The sequence below is a fragment of the Gadus chalcogrammus genome, chromosome 5 (genome assembly GCF_026213295.1).
Source record: "Gadus chalcogrammus isolate NIFS_2021 chromosome 5, NIFS_Gcha_1.0, whole genome shotgun sequence".
Taxonomy (NCBI): Eukaryota; Metazoa; Chordata; class Actinopteri; order Gadiformes; family Gadidae; genus Gadus; species Gadus chalcogrammus.
Genome location: NC_079416.1, coordinates 16,205,729 through 16,231,253, shown reverse-complemented (window position 1 = coordinate 16,231,253; position 25,525 = coordinate 16,205,729). Strand labels below are relative to the sequence as shown.

At 46.6% G+C, this 25,525-nt stretch overlaps 1 protein-coding gene across 1 annotated transcript in view; it reads right to left on the bottom strand.

Moving 5' to 3' along the window:
• myo10l1 (myosin X, like 1) overlaps positions 1–25,525 on the bottom strand; it is a 42,764-nt gene that overhangs the window by 2,367 nt on the left and 14,872 nt on the right. Inside the window, exons 3-39 of the mRNA XM_056589748.1 lie at positions 22,729–22,887; positions 19,789–19,976; positions 18,752–18,886; positions 18,456–18,580; positions 18,111–18,124; positions 17,862–17,946; positions 17,380–17,486; positions 17,035–17,164; positions 16,290–16,408; positions 15,510–15,656; positions 15,271–15,371; positions 14,935–15,001; positions 14,452–14,544; positions 13,428–13,496; positions 13,250–13,332; positions 12,835–12,943; positions 12,063–12,143; positions 11,851–11,975; positions 11,637–11,754; positions 11,203–11,309; positions 10,418–10,700; positions 8,934–9,179; positions 7,708–8,382; positions 7,056–7,182; positions 6,540–6,681; positions 5,558–5,662; positions 5,289–5,384; positions 4,970–5,063; positions 4,612–4,667; positions 4,360–4,502; positions 3,805–3,999; positions 2,743–2,900; positions 2,341–2,461; positions 2,008–2,156; positions 1,372–1,520; positions 712–919; positions 115–251 (exon numbers count right to left, since the gene is read on the bottom strand). Coding sequence (XP_056445723.1) covers positions 115–251; positions 712–919; positions 1,372–1,520; positions 2,008–2,156; positions 2,341–2,461; positions 2,743–2,900; positions 3,805–3,999; positions 4,360–4,502; positions 4,612–4,667; positions 4,970–5,063; positions 5,289–5,384; positions 5,558–5,662; positions 6,540–6,681; positions 7,056–7,182; positions 7,708–8,382; positions 8,934–9,179; positions 10,418–10,700; positions 11,203–11,309; positions 11,637–11,754; positions 11,851–11,975; positions 12,063–12,143; positions 12,835–12,943; positions 13,250–13,332; positions 13,428–13,496; positions 14,452–14,544; positions 14,935–15,001; positions 15,271–15,371; positions 15,510–15,656; positions 16,290–16,408; positions 17,035–17,164; positions 17,380–17,486; positions 17,862–17,946; positions 18,111–18,124; positions 18,456–18,580; positions 18,752–18,886; positions 19,789–19,976; positions 22,729–22,887 — 5,246 coding nt within the window. The remainder of the gene's footprint in view (positions 1–114; positions 252–711; positions 920–1,371; positions 1,521–2,007; positions 2,157–2,340; positions 2,462–2,742; positions 2,901–3,804; positions 4,000–4,359; positions 4,503–4,611; positions 4,668–4,969; positions 5,064–5,288; positions 5,385–5,557; positions 5,663–6,539; positions 6,682–7,055; positions 7,183–7,707; positions 8,383–8,933; positions 9,180–10,417; positions 10,701–11,202; positions 11,310–11,636; positions 11,755–11,850; positions 11,976–12,062; positions 12,144–12,834; positions 12,944–13,249; positions 13,333–13,427; positions 13,497–14,451; positions 14,545–14,934; positions 15,002–15,270; positions 15,372–15,509; positions 15,657–16,289; positions 16,409–17,034; positions 17,165–17,379; positions 17,487–17,861; positions 17,947–18,110; positions 18,125–18,455; positions 18,581–18,751; positions 18,887–19,788; positions 19,977–22,728; positions 22,888–25,525) is intronic.

Sequence of the window (25,525 nt, the reverse complement as noted above, 5' to 3'; positions counted from 1 at the left end):
TAAGCAAAGCAGGTATGCAAATAGGATTTAAAGGAATTGGGATGTGGTATCATTGTGTCTAACCGCTGAAGCGTGAGTAACAGCTGATAATAAAAGGGTTATTTGAGCGTGTACTTTTCAAACTTGGCGAGGACATCCGCAACAATGACCCTGCTCTCCAGAGCTCGGTCGGTGCACTGATTGTGTTCAAACAGGGAGAACAGGTTTCTGCTTTCCTCTATGGCAAGGCCGCGGATCAGCTTTTCCACCACCTAAACACAGACGAGAAACTCTTATCCAATGGGCAACTTAAAAAAGGTTGAATATAACCACATGACATTTTTCTGGTGTGTGTGAGTGTCTGTCTGTGTGTGTGTGTGTGTGTGTGTGTGTGTGTGTGTGTGTGTGTGTGTGTGTGTGTGTGTGTGTGTGTGTGTGTGTGTGTGTGTGTGTGTGTGTGTGTGTGTGTGTGTGTGTGTGAGCGTGTCTGTGGTTGCGCATGTGTGTGTGCATGTCCGTGTGTGTGTGTGTGTGTGTGTGTGTGTGTGTGTGTGTGTGTGTGTGTGTGTGCGTGTGTGTGTGTGAGCATGTCTTTGAGTGTGTGTGTGAGCATGTGTGTGTGCATGTCCATCTGTGTGTTTCTGTGTGTGTCTGTGCATGTCCATGTCCATGTGTGTGTGAGCATATGCGTGTGTGTATGTGTGTTTATGTGTTTTATGTACGCGTGCGCACCTGTCCAGCCGTTGTGTGTGAGTTAATGGAGATCTTGCAGGAGCCTCCTCCGTGGCAGTAGACGGTGGTGCTCATCTCCTGCCTCACCAGCAGGGCGGCGATCTCCTCCTGCGAGGGGACGAACTCACGAGTCTTGGTCTTCTTCAGGGACTCCCCAATGAAAGTAGCGTAGCGCTCGATCTCAGTGCCTGGGTAACGTTCACGTACCCTGAATCATCAACACAAACATTCAGAGGGTTAAAGGGACTATGTGTATTTTGTGGCAATCTCTATTCATTTGAATAAATGTCTGTTAAGTCACTATCAATGGCAGAATGAGTTAACACAGTTTACTTTACATTTGCATTATTATGAATGTTACGATATGGGTGTCGTTGGAGACACTGTTTGGCTCTCTGACAAAAAATGTCCATGCGATTATCTTAAAAATTAGAACTACCCCTACATCTCTTTTAAGTAGGACAGCCTATGGGCTGATTTCTATTGTAATATACGTTTTTCCGGGAAAATGTGAAGGAGTCTGATCAAGGATAATGGATTTAGACACATGGCATTCAGGATCAAGTAGGGGTTAGGCTTCATGCTTCATCCTCTGGGCTGTAATTCACGACTAACACCTAGACAATCCGGCCTCATAGTGCTAGACATGCTCACATGTACCTCTTTAGGTGGAAGCGCAGGTATCTGAGAATACCTCGGCTGGGCAAGAAGGTGCAGCTCATGCAGGTGAGAAGATGCCAGTGTGCCCTATTGGCTTGGATGTTATCCTGAGGCACGTGGTTGGTCTGCTTGATCACCTGTGCATACACCTTCAAAGAAAAATAACGGTTAGAGAGCTAGTGAACCCAAAGACATTTTGTTGCTCTAAACTTGGTAATATGTCATCAACATAGTAATCTGTGCCATTTTATCAGTGTTACTAAAATATGACTGTAATTTAAAGAAAACAGTATATAGCCAAAAGTATAATGTTATTTCATATACAACATAGTTCATTTTGCCGATCACACACAACGGTACTGAAAAAGTATCAGACATTTGGCTACTATTAATTTTTCCTTCTTTTCTGACATTTTTTAAAATATCGTAGTGTTCAAATCCAGCTTAAACAGACACTCAGACACTGTAAGTAAGAGGGGATGGTCATGGGATTGGGATTTTCACGGTTTGTAATTAACATTCCTATTTTAAACAATGGTTGATAGGGAAGATGAAGGTTTGTTTTGTATGGTCTGACAACTAATGAACATATATAAGTAAAATGTAAAAGTTAAAAAGGACAAACTATAGCATTACCTCATCGGTGAGCGGCCGCAGGTCCTGGCAGGTCTGCAGGATGCCCTGGATGATGGCCACGGTGTCCCCCAGGGTCTCCATCTCCTGCAGGGAGTTGAACACCCGCACCGCCTCGTCCTGGAGGCTGGCGTATCCCAGCTTCCTCTGGACTGCACAACGCAATGCAAAACACACACACACACACACACACACGTTTTGGGTCAAATGATGATGGCATTGACATAGATTTGCGATTGTTTCAATAACTAATCTACGATCTTCGCCATTGACTGTCCTTATGTTTAACAGCTGATCAGCAGAGATGTAGGGGGTGGGGTGGGGGGGTGTACTCACGGAACGGGACCTCTCCGTAGGGCAGGGGCAGCAGTGGGGAGTGCAGGGGGTGCTGGGTGTACCTCAGGATCGGGTTCCTCCGATACATCTGCTCCACCAGATCTTGGTTCACGCTGTTTTCCTGGAAGCACACAGATTTAAAATTCAGTTGAGATTTTGTTTGTATGTTATTTTGAAATGTGACATTATTTAACGTCGGAACTTGAACAAACTACTATTTGAGATGATGGTATGTGTGTGTTTGTGTGTGAGTGTGTGTGTATGTTTGTGCATGTGTATAGGTGATCAGACCAATGTGTGTGTGCATGAGTGCGTGCTGGCATGTGTGTGTGTGTGTGTGTGTGTTTGTGTTTATATGTGTTTTAATATGTGTGTGTGTGTGTGTGTGTGTGTGTGTGTTACCCTGATGTCTCTGATGAGCTGCAGAGTGGGGGTCTCGATAGGGGTCTTGCTGTCTATGACTCCCTGTAGGGCTGCTGTCCATCTGATGGCATCGTTCAAGATCTTGGTGTACAGGCGGTACGAGTGTTTCCTGCCGTGCACCACGATGTTCCAGTAGCCTGCACACACACAGACATACACCAATACTGAGCTCCTTCGCCTGCTTCATTTAATCCATAATATCCTCATTTAATAAATAATATAATGACACAATAACAAATATATACAGTATATATGAACCCATTTTATGTTCCCATGTGCTTGTAGCCAACTGATCATATGTGTGGGTCTCTTTCCCCTCTCTCTTCCCCTACCTGTCTCTCTCTACACTCACCTGTCTCTCTCTATTACGATTACAATTAGGGTATTTAGCCGACGCTTTTATCCAAAGCGACTTACATCGGTTAATACACACATTGACACATCAACGGCCGAGTCAACCATGCAAGGCGACAGCCAGCTCGTCAGGAGCAGTTAGGATTAAGTGTCTTGCTCAGGGACACATCAACACTCAGCTAGGAGGAGCTGGAGATCGAACTAGCAACCTTTCGGTTACAAGACAACTGGTCTACCTTCTGAGCTAAGCCGACCCCCTCTCTATGTCTCTCTCTCTGCACCCACCCGTCTCTCTCTCTATGTCTCTCTCTCTGCACCCACCCGTCTCTCTCTCTGTCTCTCTCTCTGCACTCACCCGTCTCTCTCTCTGTCCCTCTCTCTGCACCCACCCGTCTCTCTCTATGTCTCTCTCTCTGCACTCACCCGTCTCTCTCTCTATGTCTCTCTCTCTGCACCCACCCGTCTCTCTCTCTGTCTCTCTCTCTGCACCCACCCGTCTCTCTCTATGTCCCTCTCTCTGCACCCACCCGTCTCTCTCTATGTCTCTCTCTCTACACCCACCCGTCTCTCTCTCTATGTCTCTCTCTCTGCACTCACCCGTCTCTCTCTCTGCACTCACCCGTCTCTCTCTCTGTCTCTCTCTCTGCACTCACCCGTCTCTCTCTATGTCTCTCTCTCTGCACTCACCTGTCTCTCGGTGTACCCTCTCGTCCGGCTGTACGACGGAGCAGAGGGAGTTCAGCACCAGGGTTCCCATCTTGGAGGAGTTGCGTTCAGAGCTCTTGTAGTAGTCCAGGGAGTTGTGGGTGAGCACGAACCAGCGCTTCTTCAGCTTCAGGGAGGTGCTCTTGGCGTTCGTCTTCATCTCCTTCTGCAGCCAGCCTGCAGGGTAAGGGGCGATAGGGGACGTTTCATGTTAACATAATTACATTTCTCACGGCACACACACACACACACACACACACACACACACACACACACACACACACACACACACACACACACACAATCATACACACACACACACACACACACACACACACACACACACACACACACACACACACACACACACACACACACACACACACACACACACAATCATACACACACTCAAAACACACATACACTGCGTTGGCGGTGTCAACCATTGCAAGACAAGCCATGGTCTTTTTTTTTTTTTTACAAATCTAAAACCACTCAAGGTGCCCCCCGACCGCTCCTCCTCCACCTCCTCCCTACCCCGGACCAGGAACTCCTGGCCGTCGACTTTGGCGTCTCCTTTGGGTTTCTGCAGCAGGCTGATCCAGTGGTGCATCTCCTCGGCCGTGTCCGTGTTGCAGTGGATCACGCGGTTCGCGGTGATGATCACGAAGGAGTTGGGACTGTGGACGATAGAAACACAAGGCCTGGCCGTGAGTCCTCGTCTTTGATTCGGACATTACTTTACCCAATGACTTCACACTTTGTTGTTATTATAAAATGTTGATGTACCGATCAGGGTTGTCCGACGCACACACAGAGTCCACCAGACCCACGTCAAGGGTGCCCTAGAAGAAGAACGCGAATGCATCTAATTAACATCTGCACTGTCTAGATGACTGTCTAAATATAACAGTATTGGACGATATAACTTGCTGTGCAGTTAAGGACACTGCTCAACATAGCTGCTAAGTAATTCATGCATTATATTGATTTAGATGTAATAAATGTGTTAATAAGGATTAATATGAATAAAATATGCAAAGATATATATGAAATCGACATATGTATATAAATATGATGGACAATTATAACTAGATGTTATGATGTTTTTACGGTTTTGAAGGTGGAAAGATGGTGAGATACTGACCACAGCATTCTTGGGGTTGGCTTGCTCATGGGACATGTCAAGCAGCTGCTCTGGAGTGCACACTCGCACCTTACTGAGCACATTGAACCATCCACTGCAGAGAGAGAGATAGAGAGAGAGACAAAGAGAGGGACAGAGAGAGAGAGAGAGAGAGAGAGAGAGAGAGAGAGAGAGAGAGAGAGAGAGAGAGAGAGAGAGAGAGAGAGAGAGTGAGAGAGAGAGAGTGAGAGAGAGAGAGAGAGTAATAATGAGTTAGATTGAAAAATCTTCGGGCGTAAAGTAAAGTCGTGTAGAAATACCCACTCTTCTCTTTCCTTACCCTGCGTCCTCTGGGGACTCAGCGAACACCTGGTAGGTCCGCTCCTCCGTCACGATGTTCAGCGCGTTCTCCTTCTCGTGGTTGTCCACGATCTCCCTGTTGAACCACGGGGTCACTGCTCATCAGCTGGAGTGCATTTGTGTTGTCATACATTTTATTGCAATGCAGAACAAGTGTTGGACAATGTAGGGTCTGAAATATCAAACTTATTCAGTATTAGTTAATATATATGATTTCATTTCGTATCTTATTCAAAGGAAGGGTCTTACTTTGCAGCCCGAATGTCGATAGTCCCCTTCAGCTTCTCCTCGCTGTCGTTCTCAAAGTACATCAGCTTGCTGTCCCTCAGTACGAACCAACGCATCTTCCAGTTCCTGGGACAGAAGCAGAAGTTGTTACAACCATTCAATGGATCATCATATGGGGTTCTTGTGAGGTAGGACATTTCACACACACAGACACACACAGACACACACACAGACACACACACACACACACACAGATTGAAATAATTGTTCATTGCTTGTCTTTATGAATATTTTTAATCATTGTTAACAAAGTAGAGGAAGGCCCAGAAGAAAAAACCTCAGGGCTGGAGTGGAGGCCTACTGTCCTGCTCAAAGGCACGTTGCTGGAGATTGACCCGCATTGACTGCATAAAGGAATTGTTATGGGAACAAGGCCATCACCACGCGTGCGACTTGATGCTTGTTTATTGTAAACCATTCAAACTATGGAACAACAAGCCATGTTTGGTTGCCTCAGGCATACCTTTATGTCGGTGACCACACTACAAACACCAACTGCTTAATGAGTTTGTTTCCCCAAGAGGAAAAACAAATCAGCCCGAAGCGCTAACGACCCGAATGTATTCATTCCTCAACACAAAAAATGAAAGAAAAGGAAAAAGTGAGAAAGAAGATTGTTCTTTGATGTTTTCCATCAAAGGTGCTGTAGGTGAGTTTGAAGAGCTATTGCCTGAATGTCATCTTATTAAAAATAGCCTAGCGATGTGTCAGCTATAATCTACTTTGATATAAATAATTTTTTTGGGGGATGACTGCTCGTGCCTCTGTCTCAATTTCAATTTTTGGGTATTTTGGATCAAAATCCTGCTCTCTTCTGTTCTCCTCCTATCTCTGTACAACTCTGGAATCTCAACCACAGCAGCTCATACCAATAACAAACCAAAACAACCGAGCATGCAGCAGTGGACTTGGCATGCTGGCTGTGGCCAGTAACTCCTACAACAACCTGCGTGAGAGAGTGGACAGGCCCCCTCCCTTCTTGTACAGCCAGCCGGACTTCAGGGACTCCTGCTTGGAGCGGAACCACATGAAGGTCTCGTCCTTCAGCACGCACCAGCGCCTCCTCCAGGGGATCATCAGACCGGCTGGGGAGGCAGAGGAAGAGGAAGCTCTGCAAAGGGGTCTACCTTCTGGCCTGTGCTTACAAGGAGCAATCTGTGGTTTGGGTGAACTACAAACAGCATCTCATCTCGTCATGACTAGATTCATTCATTTTTCTGCAATTAATTTATAATTGATAATTATAAATGCCTTATAATTGATGAATTTATAAGGCACCTTTTGCCTTTTTGCCGTCCTTTTCTCCTTTCCTCATTGGATGTCTTTGGGGGGGGGGGGGGGGGGGGGTTCATTGGCCCTTATGATCACTTTCAACTAAGCAGCGCTGTTAGAATCTGGCCTCATGGGACACCGGGGACACCCATGACACAGACTAAACAGAGGATGCAGGACGGGTTACCCTTCATGTAGAGGTAGCTGTGGAAGTAGGGCGGCCCGTTCCCGTTGAGGATGCTGACCCGGTGGCCGACGCCCACCTCCTCATCGGTGTCCAGTAGGCCGTCGTGCTCGTCATCGCTGTCCCCGTACTGGAGGGAAGAAAGATTGACCGGAAGACTTGTTTTAATTTCCTTGAGTTAAATTAAGACAAACTCAAGATAGTGACATCATTTCCAAGGATGGAAGGCCATTTTAAAAAATCCCTCAAACCCTCAACCTTTTTAAGCAATCATACAATAATAACAAACAGATAACCACAAGTTAGAGAATATAACACCACTACCTAAACATTTCCGTGTGTGAGGTAGATGCTTGTGTTTGCGTGTGAGGAAGATGCTTGTGTTTGCGTGTGAGGAAGATGCGTGTTTGCGTGAGGTAGATGCGTGCGGGCATGAGGTAAATGTGTGTGTGTGTGTGTGTGAGGTTGATGCATGTTTGGTAGATGCGTGTGTGTGTGTGTGAGGTAGATGAGTGTGTGCGTGGGAGTTAAGATGCGTGTGAGGTAGATGCTTGTGACGTAGATCTGTGTGTGTGTGTGTGTGTGTGTGTGTGCGCAGGAGGACGACGCATGTGCGCGTGTGCGAGGGAGACGCGGGCGCGTGTGCGTTCCTCACCGAGTCGGAGCTGCCGCGGTGCGACCCTGCGCTGGCGTTGGTGCACGTCGACTTCCTGGGGTGCTCCTCCTCCTCCGTGGGGGCCGCGCTGCCCCGGTTGCTCCCGGAGGCGGAGCCGTCGTCGCCGGCGTTCACCGAGCCGTCCTCCTCCTCCTGGTCGTAGTCCGACTCGGTGTCGGCGGGCATGCTGTAGATAGGCTCCTCCCCGTCGCCCAGGCTCTCCACCATGCTCACCTTCCTCCCCTCCTCCGCTTTTCCCGCCTCTTTCTTCTCGCCGTCCGCCTTGGTCGGGGGCGCCGTCGACGGCGGTAGAGGAGGAGGAGTTGGAGGAGGAGGGGGTGGAGGAGGTGGAGGAGGAGGTGCCGGAACGCCCGATCCGTCTCCCGGGGGCGGGGGCGGGGGCGCGGGCGGGTGAGGGGGGGCGCCGGCCGGGCTCGGCGCCGCTACGCCCTCGGCGGCGGGGGGAGGGGCGGAGGCGAGGGTTCCCTCGGCGAAGGCGGGCGGAGGAGGGGGAAGCTGGGCGAGGATCTCCACGTCAAGGGGGGCGTCGCTCTCAGCCGGAGGCGGGAAGTCCGGGAGGGGGATGCACTCCTCCTCGGCGTGGAAGCCCTCGTCCACTTCCTCCTCTTTGGGCGTGGCCGTGGCGGGGCCCGCCCCCCCTGGCGCCGGCTTCACCTGCGGGACACGGAGGATGGACGGAGGTGTGGTCGGTCAGAGATGGATTCAAAAGATACTATCCGGAAGAAATGAGTCGTTCCTATAAGTATAACACGTGCTTCTTTATAAAACATGACATCACCAAGTGGATGTCCCCGGAGAGTGTGACAGACAAACACCGTGTGTGGTTTCTTGGCTGTTATGCCTCCTGTTCTGTAGCTGGAAGGATATTTGATCGGCTTATATCAGTGATTACTTATTGAATTTAACAAGACTCTAGAGACAGACAATCAATCAATCAGCCAGCCATCTAACCAGACAGACAGACAGACAGTCAATCAGCCAGCCATCTAGCCAGACAGACAGACAGACAGTCAATCAGCCAGCCATCTAGCCAGCCATCTAGACAGACAGCCAGACAGACAGACAGACAGACAGACAGACAGACAGACAGACAGACAGACAGACAGACAGACAGACAGACAGACAGACAGACAGACAGACAGACAGACAGACAGACAGACAGACAGACCTCTGCGTCAGACAGACAGACAGACAGACAGACAGACCTCTGCGTCAGGCGCCTTGGGCTCGGCGTCCACCAGGGCAGCGTCCAGACCCCCGAAGTTGAGGAGGTCGATGAGCTCGGTGGCCTTGCGGGACGCCTCCATCTTCATGCGCTTGATCTCGGCGTCGCGGCGCAGCTGCAGCTCCTGCTTGGAGGACTCGCACAGCAGGGACACGCCGTCCTCCCGCTTCCTCTGCAGCCGCTCGATCTCCCGCTCCAGCTTCAGGATCTCCTCCATCTGGCGGGTCTCCACCTGGGAGGGGAGGTCGGTTAATGAACAACGCAAACACTGAAAACCTCTCAAGGCGAAGAATTGTGTGAATTGATATTGGGCTTATTTGTAGCCAATGCAAAAACACCCATACTTATTTGATTTACGACACACACACACAGAAACACACGCACACACACACAAGCTAACACACACACACTCACATACATACGCCCACACACACACACACATGCACACACAGAAACAGTAAGGACGCTTACTGTGTCCATGGGGAGGGAAATAGAGCTGCTTAGAGACATGACTTACACTGGGTGGGATGAGGAGCAAAGTAACGCATAAAGAGGTCTAAAATTATTAAGTTTTTGGAAAATCACACAGAAATTGTACACTACTAAACCATCAGGGAGTTTATATTATAATAATAGTGTGTGTGTCTGCTGGCCTTTAAAACAGCAGGTGTGCTTGTTTGGGTTTTATTATCTCATCTCATCTCATTTTCGTCCGCTTATCCGGGGTCGGGTCGCAGGGGGAGCAGCTCAAGCAGGGGGCCCCAGACTTCCCTTTCCCGGGCCACATTGACCAACTCTGACGGGGGGATCCCGAGGCGTTCCCAGGCCAGTGTTGAGATATAATCTCTCCACCTAGTCCTGGGTCTTCCCCGAGGTCTCCTCCCCACTGGACGTGCCTGAAATACCTCCCAAGGGAGGCGCCCAGTGGGCATCCTTACCAGATGCCCGAACCACCTCAGCTGACTCCTTTCTAAGTAAAGGAGCAGCGGCTCTAATCCGAGTTCCTCACGGATGGCTGAGCTTCTCACCCTATCCCTAAGGGAGACGCCAGCCACCCTTCTGAGAAAACTCATCTCGGCCGCTTGTACCCGCGATCTCGTCCTTTCGGTCATCACCCAGCCCTCATGACCATAGGTGAGGATAGGAACGAAGATCGACCGGTAGATCGAGAGCTTTGCCTTGCGGCTCAGCTCTCTTTTCGTTACAACGGTGCGGTAAAGCGAACGCAATACCGCCCCCGCTGCTCCGATTCGCCGGCCAATCTCACGCTCCATAGTACCCTCACTCGCGAACAAGACCCCGAGGTACTTGAACTCCTTCACTTGGGCTAAGGACTCATTTCCTCATCTCGTTTTATTATTTAAAAGTCAATTGAGTTCTTCAACAGTTTTATCGACAGCTTAAACACACACTCACATCTGGCTTTTCCCCTTCCTCTTCATTCGTTGCTCCCTTTCCAGCCACCTCCTGCTTCTTCTCTTCTCCTCCTCCTCCTCCTCCTCCTTCTCCTCCGTCTGTCTTTGCCTCTGGCTGCTCCTTCTTCTTCGTCTTCTCCTCCTCCTCCCTCTTCAGCCTCTTCCTCTCGTCCCTGATCTTGCGGACGCGGCTGCGGGCCACCTGCCCCCTCCGGTGTCTCTGGAGCACCAGCGCCGCCTTGCGCTGCCTGACGAACCTCCGGCGCAGGATGTGCTTGCGGAAGTGCTTCTGCAGCGTGAGCACGCTGCTTCGGACCTGCTTGAAGTGCTTCCTGTCGACAGGGGGGAAAAAGGGGGTCATGCTGATTCTGACATCGAGAAGATGAACAAAGCCGTCGTCTGACGTGGGTGAGGGGGACATCACTGGCTACTATGTTTTTTTCCAAGTTTTTTCATTTTCAAGTTTTACATCATCGCACATGGGGTGAGGGTGAGGGTTAGGGGTTTGGGTTAGGGGCTAGGGGTTAGGGTTAGGGTTAGGGTTAGGGTTAGGAGCTAGAGGTAAGGGGGTGAGGGGTTAGGGTTAGGGGCTAGGAGTTAGGGGCTAGGGTTTAGGGTTAGGGTTCATCAGCATGAACATTTCTATCTCAAATGTATCTTTGGGATTCTGATGTTTACTTTTCATGAAACAAATTAATACATTAATCTATTTGATATTCTTGTAGTGTTGCATCACATGTTAGGCCTTTTGTATTCTGATGAGCATGACGAGTGCTCTTTGAGTAAATGAGACATTGAGAAACAAAAGTGGGGCACGGAAGCGTGTTTTCTTACCTGGCGGAATAGGCGAGCAGGTGGGCGCGGATCACCATGGCAGCGGCCCGGCGTACTTCATCGCGGTCCTTCTCCAGACGCTGCTCCAGGGCCTCCTTCATGAACACCTGAAGGGCAGAACACGGGGGGAAGGCAGGGGCGGTTCAATCTTCAACGCTATCGATACATTTTGTACAAAAACAATACTTTCACGTGAACCATTGCCACATGGATTCATAAATTGAGGGTTTAACATCAAATTAATTAAATTGCCTTATTCACCTAACGGCAAGCATGGTTCCATCCTGGTCATAGATGTTGGCTAACTGAAAGCGGAATTTTACATTCAGTTCCCCCTACCAGTTCGCGTTTGGAACCAAGATGGCCGCTTGGTGAAGAAGACCGTTTTAGATGAGTCTACTGGACAAGATGGCAGCAACTTTGTAAACTCTTACTTTGGTCTTGCCAATCTGCCACTCTTTCTTAGTCTTGTCATATTTGGTCAGAAGGTCCATGTTTTTTTTCTTATCATCTCCGACCGTGGACACCTTGTTCTTGGAGATGATCTTATACCTGGGAGGTGGGAGAAGTAGTTATGCATTTGCACACACTCTTGAGGAGAGAGATAGAGAGAGAGAGAATATGTGTATGACGGTTGTTAATACACACCGTGAGAGGAAGTCTACAAAAGTCCTTCGGACGGGGAATCCAGCGCGACGGATTTTCACCGTCTCCAACATCCCAGAATACCTCAACTGATTTATGACGACTTCCGGGTCAAACACGGTTGGATTCTTTTTGGATGAAAACCATACAAAATTAAGAGAATCAACATTGATTTTCAAATATCTCAATCCCATTCCATTGGTAATTGGACTCACCTTCTCCATGTTGGGTTTGATGCAGCGGATGAAGAAAGGGTTGGACACACTCAAAGTCCCCATGAGAGAATGGAGGGAGTCCTGGAGAGAACAAGTAACAAGAACATCCTTCAGTTATTCATTAACGTAGCAAGACATAAAAATCCACTCTTCCATCATAATTCTCGGCAGAGATTATCCCCATGGTGACATCAACTGTCTATAACATTGTTGTTCATTGTTTCAGTCTCAGGCATCTTTTGTGATCAAGAAATCTGACATTTTATTGAGTGTATTTATAGATTTTCATGTATTTGTTTTACAAAACGGAAACACGATAGAGAAAAGGGGCTGTTCTTTGTCAAGTGATTGTCATGTTGAGTGTGGGGGCACCTGGTTGAGTTTCTGAGTGTGTGTGTGTGTGTGTGTGTGTGTGTGTGTGTGTGTGTGTGCGTGCGTGCGTGCGTGCGTGCGTGCGTGCGTGCGTGCGTGCGTGCGTGCGTGCGTGCGTGCGTGCGTGCGTGCGTGTGCGTGCGTGTGTGTGTGTGCAAATGAGCAATGAGCATGTGTGTGTCCTTGCAGGCGTACGTGTGTGTGTGTTTGTGTGTGTGTGTGTGTGTGTGTGTGTGTGTGTGTGTGTGTGTGTGTGTGTGCGTGTGTGTGCGTGTGTGTGTGTGTGTGTGTGTGTGTGTGTGTGTGTGTGTGTGTGTGTGTGCATTCATATGTGTGTGTGTGTGTGTGTGTGTGTGTGTGTGTGTGTGTGTGTGTGTGTGTGTGTGTGTGTTTTCCTGACCCTGAACTGGGAGCTGACAGTTGGCTTGCGTCTGGCTGTGCCCATCTTCAGAGTCTCCTCGTTGTTTCTGCTGCCCACCTTCTCGAACAAGTCGTAGATGAAGTCCAGCCTGGACAGAGAAGGAACCCATTACTGAATGACTCCCGACACAAAAGCTCCGGGTTTGATCACCAATGTCCACCGCCTAATTATAGGTGCTCTCGAGCAAGACACCTCACCCCTACCTGCTCCTTAATGACAAGGACCTTAAGTCACTGCCAACTGCTGAATGACAGAATAACTGCCGCCACCAATCTACTACTCGTCCCAATGCATCCTGTCTTATTCACCAATACGAGAGATGTAAAGGTAGAGAGTATCTTAACTGATATAGGAATGGTTCAATAGCTACTGACCTTACTATACTTTACTGTACCTGCTCTCTTTCAGCATATTGAGGATGTCGTCTCTGAAAGTGTCTCTGTTCTTCTCCAGGATTCCTCGCACATCATACAGAACCTAACAGAGTCACACGTAAACACGCATCACTCACAATCAGCCCTCACCCTAATGGAGAGGAGGTGTGGAGGATACTAATCTGGACTTTAACTCACCTCCCCAGCGTAGTGTTTGATGCCAAACTGATGGTCTGCAAGCCGGGGCTTCACATAGTAGGGATTGGTCTGCAGAAACATAACAACTTTGGTTGAATAATACTATTACTACTACAACTACGATTAATAAGTTCATTATATACTACTACTACTAATTTCTGCTAGAGCAATAATATGGTACTATTACTACTATTTCTAATACTACTATGACTTCTCAGTGGCGAGTGGTGACTTTTGACCCCCAAACGCAGGCTTGTGATAAGCAGTGCCAGATTCTGACTACAACACTATGAAACGCTCATCAAAAATATGCATTGGATTTTTCCTAATTATTTGTTGAAAAGGCATCTTTCTGCCAAGAAATATATAGTATTTTTTCTAAAATACTGTAATAATGTATGCGTTTGATTACGGAGTCACAGCATTGGGTACTGGTGCATGAATCTTTATCCTAGGAAATGTATTTTGCTGAGCCACTAGGGGGCATTGTTGCGCTTGTGTCACATGATTAAAAGGCTGAGGTGAATTCAGCAAATTTACTCCCGACCCGCACTCGCTTTCCCCCACTCCCTCTCACCAAAGCGGGAGATGACAGAGCGCATTGCCTGAGATATGCTGAACACCGGGCAGCATTCAGGCAGCATTTCAGCGTAGATTCACATAATAGACATCGAAACCCAACGGCCCAACTGCAGTCATCATTGTTGTTAGAAAATGAAACAATCGGAGGAAAAACAACAAATGTTGTAATGTTTAAACAGAAATAATGTTTAGTAGTTCTTAGTACAACTACTAACCCTTTCCCTAACATTAAATTACTACTACTACTATTACTATTATATAACTATGACAACAAGAGTAATAATAAACTATAATACACACCTATTATACTACTAATATAAGACTTATATTAATTGCAGATTTGTTTGATAGATTCCCAGGAGGTATTCGTAAGTACAGCCCCTTGTTAAACTCAATGTTCTCTAGAAGACAGACAGACAGATAGACATGTGGACCATCTTACAGAGTGTCTGCTGTGCAGCTTCTCCATCAGGGTGAAGTCTGTTCCCTTTGGGAAGCGGCTCTCCTCATTGACCAGAGCCAACATGCCCAGTTTCTAACCGACACACACACACACGCACACACACAAGCACACGCACACGCACACGCACACACACACAAACACACACACACACACACACATTGGGTTATAAGTTCAGCTCAGATAATCAGGTTCATGTGCTATTTATATTTTTTTAAGGGAAGCAAATCCAACACACACATCATCTCTCCGATGAAAATAACACTTTAAGCTAACATAACAGGGATAAAACTGACGGCTGTAAAAGCACTTACATCTCCCAAGTGACTTTGGACAATATTGTAATGTTTCCTGTATCCATCCAGGGGACATTTAGCTGATGGGTCTGCTCACTCATGTCTACTCTTTATTATAACTTCAAATATATAATTTGGTATATAATATAAAATGGTATATAAATGAAACCTTTTCTATGAGGTCAAGGCACTCTGCATTGTCCATCCAGTCAATTGCGTCCCATTGGACTCCTTCCCTGTGGAACACAAAGAAAGACCAAAGAAATGAAGGGTAAAATAAAACGACAATAAAAACAAAAGGGATAGATCATGTTTTTTGGTTTGATCCACAACACGATCCAACAACACGATCAAACAAAGATAAATCCGACTATCATACTAACGTAGTAGCCTAGTTTGGTAAGAATAGTTATGACCTGGGTTGTATTACACTCAACACATTCTTAGGACATTAACTGACAAAAGGAACCGAAACATTTTCCCATGTAGTCTCATTAATCTGTACCTGTTGTACTCCAGCTGTTCCAGCGAGAAGATGTGCTTATTGAAGTACTCTTGGAGCTTCTCGTTGGCATAGTTGATGTTAAACTGTTCGAACCGATTTACCTTGAGGGAGATAACGCAAACACACACACACACACACACACACACATACAAGTTAAGTGTTTGAACGTGTCTTACCGTCGAGTCTGCTGTGCTCAACAGATAGAATGTGTCTACGATTTCACCGTCCAGAGTTCTGACCTCAAAATTCTCGAAGCCAAAGATGTCCAGGATACCGATTGATTTGAAGTTCTCTTTCCCTTTGACCTTCTGATTGATTTTGCGGACGATCCAGGAGAAGCACTGTGCGTACAGCGCCATGGCAACCGAGTCCCGGGAATCCACCGCCTGTGGAGAGGAGAAGGTAAAGTAATTGTCACTGTTGAAGCCGGAAAACAAACACTTTGAGAAAAAAATGTGGTTTGGCTTGAGAACGCAACAGAAGGGGGTTTTGTTATCCCCATGGTGACGACCCACGCCGACTTTGGGATATGAGCGTTATAACAAGCAATGTTGTGTAAGAAATGCGCCACACACTGGGGCGTTATGCTGTTGGTGTACGGGAAGCCTAACCCTCTCTCGAACGTGATCTTCAAACTCAAAATGAAATCCACACACACCCCATCACCCCTATAAGTGTACGAGAAGCGTGACTTTCTTTCAGACGCCGCAGTCAACCACTGCCTAGAGAACAGAGGTCCACAGAGGTCCACACATGCCCAAGTGTTTTGAAAGACAAAATAATTCAGAATTCATATTGAAAATCATTTTAAATATATTTTTATTCACAATGATTATTTGTGTTAAAACATAACACCAAGTGTTGTTTTAGACTGCGACAATGACTACAGTTGTGCGGTGGGGTTTCGTGTGTGCGTTGGCGTGCGTGTGTTGCCATGTGTGTGTTGGCGTGCACGTGTTGTCGCGTGTGATTTGGCGTGCACTGGTTGTCTCGTGTGTGTTGGCGTGCGCGTGCGGTACCTGCTCTATGGTGAGGGGGGAGCAGATCTCCTCTCCTCTGAGGATGATGGAGCGCTGTGTCAGCACCTCAGAGAGCTGGAAGCAGTCCAGACCCAGCAGGTCACTGGCATTACTGACCACTGGAAACACACAGCACACAGCACACACACACACACACACACACACACACACACACACACACACACACACACACACACACACACACACACACACACACACACAAACACAGAGAGGCACAGACACACAGACACAGACACACAGCTGTTAGTTCGGTGGGTATGTTTGTGTGTGTGTGTGTGTGTGTGTGTGTGTGTGTGTGTGTGTGTGTGTGTGTGTGTGTGTGTGTGTGTGTGTGTGTGTGTGTGTGTGTGTGTGTGTGTGTGTGTGTGTGTGTGTGTGTGTGTGTGTGTGGGTGTGTGTGTGTGTGTGTGTGTTTTTGAGTGTGAATGCATGAGTGTGTGCATGCTTGTGTGTACATCCACAGCATTGACTACCATTGGTTTGACACACCAATAAACCAAACACACAAACACACACTCACATTCAACAGTCTGCACGCCCAAACACACACACGCACGCACACACACACACACACACACACACTCACACACACACACACACACACACACACACACAGACACACACACACACACACACACACACACACACACACACACACACACACACACACACACACACACACACACACACACACACACCCTCAGGTGCGTCTGAATGGGCTCACCTTGCTTGGTGGTGATCTGAGCCCCTCCGGCGGTCATGAACTCGATGTTGCCCAGCTGCAGGACTCCAGACAGCAGCTTGAACATGTCCCTGCTCTCCTCCTCCGTGAACTCCAGCACCTTCAGGGCCTCCTGCAGACACACAGTTCACAGCATAGTGGACAAAGCTTCTCATTCAAGGGTTCAAAAGATCAAGGCTCCATCCAAAGCTCTGCGGCTTTCATTTAAAGAAGAGGATTTAATGACCAAAAATGAATCCAATTTCTTCTTGACCCCGACTATCATGGAAATAAAGGGAGTGTGTTTGGTCGAGTGTAAATTTGCCATTTTAGGGGAATGACACCAACCATAACACTGTTGTAGAGCTCTTTGTCATTCAGGCTTTTGTCCTTGATGCATCCTGATTGGTTGAGGTAGTGGAAGGACTCAGGGGGTTCACCCAGGAAATATTGTTCTTTGGGAAGGGAATGCAAAATGCGAATCAAGAGTAAGAAACAGGTGAATGGGTGGTGGGATAGTAATTGTTAGATTCCCAAACAAACAGGTACTTTGCTGCATCCTTTAGCAAGATACCTAACCCCTACATGCTCTCGAATGACATAAATCTATATTCAGGCAGTAATAGTAATAATTATAGTAATAATGAACAACCCTTCAAAATACTTCCATAGACATCATCAGAAAAGTAACCTTTAAAAAAAATGATTAGGTAAGAGTGAGAATGTCCGTGGATTGATCAGGCATTTGATTTTAATCAGAAAAGACAACTTCCACCATCGGATGTCTGACGTCACACAATCAGAGGCGTCTCACCCTGAGCGTTCCTCACCTTTATGGTCCTTAGTGGCTCCTGCTAGCAGAGCGTAGAAGATGTGGTAGTTCCTCTCCCCAGGGTTCTGCCTTACCACACGGTTCTAGACCACAACCCATCCACAAACAGCATCAACACAGCTATACGCATTTGAATGAACAGTTTTCAAATTTCTTGGTATGTGTTTTCAAAAAAAGAAGAGTAAGTGGAGTCCTGTACGGATTGACATTTGATTCGAAGGTTATAGAATTTGGGTGACAGGTTTACCTTTTCCAATAAATCTGGGAGGCAAAGGGTTAAGGAAAAAACATAGAGTAGTATGGTACTGTGATTTATTTACATACCAGGCTTCTCCCAAAACCATGATCTACTACCACAACTGTGATTTGTGTGATTTGTAGATGGAAAGAAACATTTTGTTTTCATTCAACCTAGAGAAGAAATTTTGAAAGCAGCGTATGTGATTTTGGGTCCAAAATTTTGAACAGCAATGAAATTACACTGAAAACAAAATAAAAATAAACATCTGTATGTCCAACTACCAATGTTTCATTGACCAATAGTTTCTGTAGACTCTGACGTTAGGAAAGAAGGTGACACATGAAAGGATACAGTCAAACACACAGCCTCCCTGGATGTTCCCGCCCTCAGAGAAGTGGAGCTGGATGAACTTCCCAAAGCGGCTGGAGTTGTTGTTGTAAACAGTTTTGGCGTTTCCAAAGGCCTCCATGATAGGGCTGTAGAATAACACAGTAAACAACATCAATATATTGATACACACTAAGCATGTGTATGTGTGTGTGTGTGTGTGTGTGTGTGTGTGTGTGTGTGTGTGTGTGTGTGTGTGTGTGTGTGTGTGTGTGTGTGTGTGTGTGTGTGTGTGTGTGTGTGTGTGTGTGTGTGTGTACCTGCTCTGAACTATGGCCTCCTCCACGCGGGTGCTCTTCTCCGTGGGGGGGGTCCCTGCTGAGTTCTGGCTCATTACAGACAGGAACTGGAGCAGCAGCTTGGTGCTCTCCGTCTTCCCTGCCCCAGACTCACCACTGCAACACACACACACACACACACACACACACACACACACACACACACACACACACACGCACACACGCACACACGCACACACACACACACACACACACACACACACACACACACACGCACAAACACACACACACACACACACACACATAAACACACACACACACACACACACATACACACACATGCAAGCACCCACAGGTGTTCCGCTTGTTTACTACATGCTTTAATCTGATTGGCTGGACAGCTTACAGTGTGTTGACCATGGCCTTCGCTCTGACACACAATACGATTACGAGAGACCAGCCTGACCCACTGTCCAGCCGAAAGTATCTGGTGAATTTGTTCCTATAGATCTTGATCACTTATATTGTGCATAACTTTCCTCTTTGATGTGTATGTTTTAACGCAAAGCCAATCTTGAAACATATTTCATAGTTTGATGCTTGCTCAGTTAATGGGAGACCGATATTATTGGGTAGATTCCTGACCCAATATATTTGATCATGGATAAGAAGATATTATTATAAATGACTAAATAAAGATTTAACCATTATAAATGATATGCAAGATTTGTGAAATATTTCTTAAAGGTGTTATTCATGAAAATTGTTGTTTCAGGCAACACTTATGTGGTGACATTAAAGTAACGTAATATACCACCAGGTGTGAGTGTGACTAGCCATTACAAGCCTTTTGGAAAATAGGCCTCTTCTGTCTTCTGGGTGTCCACCTAGATGTATGGCGGATAATGGTTAATCACACTCACACCTGGTGGTATAAAATGTCACCTTTAAGAACACAATAACTGTTTTGGTTTTTCAGACCAGATCCAGTTGGCAGCCCCAGTACTAGCAGGCATCGTGCGGACGGGGGACCGGGGGGGGGGGGGAGGGGAACCGACCTGATGAGGACACACTGGCTGTCGTGGCGCTTCCAGATGCAGCGGTAGCACTCGTTGGCGATGGCGTAGATGTGCGGCGGTAGCTCCCCGAGGTGGTGTTTGGAGTAGAGCTCCACCCGGTCCGGGTCGTACATACCCGGGATCTGCTTGTAGGGGTTCACCGCCGCCAGGATGCTGCCGATGTTGGTCTGGATCAGATGGTACCGGGATTAATCTCAAGCGGGAAATTTGTGACGAATTGACGATTCAATTCAATTCAATTCAATTTTATTTGTACAACCCATTACCACCATTACAGTCTCAAAGGGCTCAACAGGCCATATATTTTTCAAGATAAGACAAGAGTCAGTCAGAATATTATGTACTTTTATAATTATAAGAGACTTTACATGCTTTATCATAGATATCCATGGGTTAGAAATGTAATTGGAAATAATATGATTTAAATTCCATAAACTTCATGTGTGTTAATGTACTCAAGTACTTTGCATTTTAAAAGTACCCGTGCTCCTTAATGACCCGTGTATTTATCCACTGTTAGTTGCTTTGGATAAAAGCACATGCTGGATAAATCAATGTATAATCTGCATCTATTCATTATCTTTAATCAGGCTGCAAAGAGTTTGTGATGAGTGATGAGCTTTTGAAGCGTCAAGGCAGGAGCAGCGACCTTGCTCCCTAAACTGATGTTCTCATCAGAATAGTGTGTGTATGTGTGTATGAGGATATCAGTTCACTCTCTCACACACACACACGCACACACATGATTTCCCGGGGGTGTGTGTACAAGCCAGGGCATCACATTTCACGTTCTATGCATCTTTACCTCTATACCTAACAAACTATGTGTGCTGGGATGCATCTTTCCATTGCTGTAAAATTAAGAATGCATGTGTGCTCACTGCTCAAACACAGACACACACACACACACACACACACACACACACACACACACACACACACACACACACACACACACACACGCACACACACACACACACACACACACACACACACACACAAAAACACACACACACACAAAAACACACACACACACACATAATGCTCACACAACTGGTTGGTTCGTGATCAGCTTGGAGTAATTCCTGTTCAGACAATATTTCATCATCTAGATTAGGTCCTTCCCTTTTTTACCTAATGTCTGTAGAAAGGATTCCCTGTTTTTTCCGTCACGAGGGCTGTTAACTACCATCAAATGATGAACTATTTGGCTGAGCTTGTGTGTTAAGTGTGATCCTCTCCAAATGTTCCTGGTGTATTATCTCCTTTGAGTTGTTAGAAAAAACGATACTTTTTTATCAGATTTTGTGAACACTCAAAATTGGTTATGGGGCAAGTACATGATTAGCCTCTCAGCAACCCCAGAGGCAGGCTGGGTGACGTAGTTCTACAGCCACAGATTCAAGCTAATGCCTCCACTCTTGTGAAAGAGGAGGACATATGTGACACTCTTCGTATAAATGTGGGCAAGTGTGGACCACCATTCTCTGTCTTTCTTTCTCTGTGTTATTCGCTGTGTTGTTGTTGATGTTATTCTGTGTTAATAGGATAGCTACCACAGGACATTCAGTTTCTTTGCTCAAAAATAAAGGAAGGAACCCTATGTCCCGATCACCATCTCTCTCTCTCTCTCTCTCTCTCTCTCTCTCTCTCTCTCTCTCTCTCTCTCTCTCTCTCTCTCTCTCTCTCTCTCTCTCTGCCTCTCTCTCTCTCTCTCTCTCTCTCTCTCTCTCTCTCTCTCTCTCTCTGCCTCTCTCTCTCTGCCAGTGTCCCTGACTTTGTTAGTACCCTATGTAGCTCCACAGCCACTTACAGCAAAGAGACTAGATAAAAAAAAAATGTTTTTCTTCCTCTAAAAGCCTCCATCCAAGGCAAGGCTACTGGAAGAGATAGCGGACCATTAGAAACAGGCATCGATGTACAGTATAGGAACACATGACGCATGCATTTACAAACACTGGGTTACACACTGTCACATCTTGCCCTCCGAAATTGATTACTTCACTCCCTGTCCTTGTGTTTCTCACATCTCTGATTGTCCCCACTCATCTTGATTGTTTTTACCTTTCCCTCATTAACATCCCCCTCCCAGTTTATTTAGTCAGCGTGTTTCCCTTCCTCTGTGCCAGTTCGTCTTCGTTCTTTGTATCAAGCTTCCCAGCATTTTCTTAGACATTATTACGTTTCCCAGTTTTCTGATTCTTGCTTGTTTAGTCCCGACTACGTCTTTGTGTTCTCCCAGCCGGATTGTTTGCCTTAATCGTCAAATGATTTCCTGTGTACCGACCTATCCCCTCGTAAAGACCATTCGTCCTACCCAGACTTTTGCCTTCCTATTTCCCCTGTTGCTCACCAAGCCGTCACAGAAACACACACACACAAACACGCACGCACGCACGCACGCACGCACGCACGCACGCACGCACGCACGCACGCACGCACGCACGCACGCACGCACGCACGCACGCACGCACGCACGCACACACACACACACAGCACAGACACGCGAACACACACACACACACACACACACACACACACACACACACACACACACACACACACACACACACACACACACACACACACACACAGTAAGATTTTATCAGACAGCAGCGGGTCCATCGAAACAAGGTGTAGCTGTGACGCTTTACCTATCCCACCTATCTCTGTCTCTCTGTCTCTCTCACGACATGTTGTTCTGTCCACTCTAAACGGCTGTGCGACTGTGTGTAGATCGCTGGCTGGGAGGTGTACGATTCTTGTAAACAAAGGGAGGTACTTCCTCTCCAGCATTTTTTACTTTTGGAATACATCAGTCATTGGATGTGATTTTATTGATCACATTGTTAAAATCACGTGGAACAACCTCACCTCTGTTAGGCTGTCCTAATACTATCCCCCCCCGCACACACTCACATAAATGCTGTCCTTCTTGTAGCGCTGGTGCAGGTTGTGCAGGATGGCGGCCTCGTGCAGCTCGGCCAGGCAGGACATGTCCTCCACACCCTCGTTGCTGCTGGGGTGCATGGCGTACACCCGCTCCCGGGTCACCTCCGCCGTCTGCAGGTACAGCACCTGGACACAAGGGGAGAGAGCTTTACTACTACAGCTATCACAGTCAACAAGACCCCCACACGGGCATAGGGAGGAAGGAAAGGAGAGGAAGTGGAGTCTCCTCTCGAGTAAGGATGGGTTACCATCATCATTACTTTTTATAGCTCATACAGACGCCACACTTCTTCGCCCAGAGCAGCTAGGGTGAGGCGTCTTGCTCAGTGACACCTCGACACAGCTGGGAGGAGCCGAGGATCAAACCAGCAACCTACCTCCTGAGCTACTGCCACCCTAAGGCACAGGCATGCAGGAATGAAGACAGAGTGATAGACAGACAGGATGGCTGGATGGCAGACAGACAGGCAGCAGTTTGGACAGACGGTATCATTTGGATATTGGGTTTGTTTGTACATCAGAATGCACAATGGAATTTCCTCCAATTTGCGATGCCTCGAGAGACCATAGTATCCCAGAGAAATCCAAAATAAACTGTTAGCTACGCTAATAAAACTTCAACAAACGCTGTGGAAGTTTCGAACACTAAAAATGACTTTCCATCAAACAAATCATTACAGGATAATTATTAGACAATGTCCAACATGCTATTATTACCAATCACATTCCTATGCTCCTATACTTCCAAAGTCGTTATTCGTTGGGACGTGACGATATAATAATAATAAATGAAATTTATATAGCGCTTAATATGGTACTCTAATATACATGATATACATGCTCTGTAGACTTCCATCACATTGAATTATAATCACAGTTAATATCAACGTGGAATTTTCAGTTGGAAATTGCAAAACATGATTGGACAATACTTTTGTAATGATTGTGTATGTGGACAAAGGCCAACGATCAAAGTGGAGGAATGTCGACTCAAATCCATATGGAGCCTAAGAGAATACTTGATGAACATTTTAAATAAATTAAACCACCGAGCGTTAGGTCTCTCCTCATCTTGCTTCTATGCCACCCGTAGCCATGGCAACAGGAGAAAAGAGAGCATGAGGCGACACCCCTGCGTGGGTAGTAGTAGGAGAGAGAGATAGCTACAGGAAGAGAGAAAGAGCTATAGGAAAAGAGAGAGAGAGAGAGAGAGAAATTAGAGAGAAGAATGGACAGAAGCAACCAGATACACTGCTCACCCATCTGTGAGACACAGGTGAATGTAGCATGAAGCTTATTCAGGTTACAGACACACACACACAAACACACACGCACACACAAACACACACACACACACACATACACACACACACCATACTGAGTAGCATAGTTAAGGCCTGAAAATGTATCAACGTATAAAGGCTGTGCATATTCTTCATAGCCAAGTCCTGCAGTCTAACAATAGTAGCAGAGACAATACAAAGTGTGTGTGTGTATATGTGCGTGTGCATGCATATGTGATTAAGCTGTTGAAACTAATAGAGGAGGCAGACTCTTTTATTCTCCATGCATCCAGAAGTCTTGCTTCCTAAACAGACGACCCTCAAACAGCGTCTCTCGTCTGATGACCTCTGCAGGATGACAGAGCTGGATAAGTGTCCTCGGCGGAGAGGGAGAACTGCTCATATTGTTCACAATGTTAACCACTACTCAGCCGTCCTGGCCCTGATTTTATTGCTCTATATTGCAGATTCAATCAATGTTTCACTCACCTCTGCCCCACTCAGGGTACTTATTTCACATCTTATTCTGCTCTATAAAGTACAAGGCTGTTTCTTAAAGGTGTTCACTTCAGATGTAATATTTATAAGATGTTATAAAGAACTCCAAACTGATGATGAAAGTGCTGCTGATGTGAAGCCGAGTTACTGTTTACTCCTGTGAAATACTGTGAAGTACTGCTTAGCTTGTATGCTGGGTATGTGACCAAAGTATTTGAACTTGAAATATTGTTGCATAACACGTCGTCCTATTGTGAACCCTGTATTTTTAGCCAACTTAATGAGCTCAACACAGATGGACCACTGATACGTTCCATTAGCTGGCTAAGTGCACGGTGAGTGCAAGCACTTTTTAGGATTTTTCTGAACACTGTACACATTTACTTAATAAGCGGTTATGCAACAAAAACAACAAATACAATCCAATACTCTTCCCTCGCATAGTTTTTCCCTGCTCTTACCCAGCATGCACCGCTGGTGTTGGACAAGTGCATTCGCTGTGTTGAAATAACTAATATTTGCTTGCTAAAGGGGTTAATATAACAAAGAGAGGAAATTGTGATTGGCCATACATGGGTGGGACCAACTCATCCAATAGAGCTTTCTCATGATGTGTATTTCACGTGTGGATGATATTGTTGGTTTGTTCACCTTCTACTCCGAGACTATAGTCTGGGCTTTAATCCTGACATGAGCCACACAAAGGGCGATGCAGGATCGATAAATAAATATACACACATGCATGCAGAAACACACACACACGGGTGTACATACACCCTCACACGCACACAAACATACTCACAAACGCACACACACAGTACATGGCTTGTGTTATGCATGCTTCTCCATTCATTTTAATAGCCCTCTTCTTTTCTTCCCTGTGCACGAGTCCTCTTTATTCCTGACTCCTTTAGAACTTAACATACGCCCTCATCTCGCACACGCACTCATCTCTCTCACTCCCTCTCTCCCTCTCTCCCTCT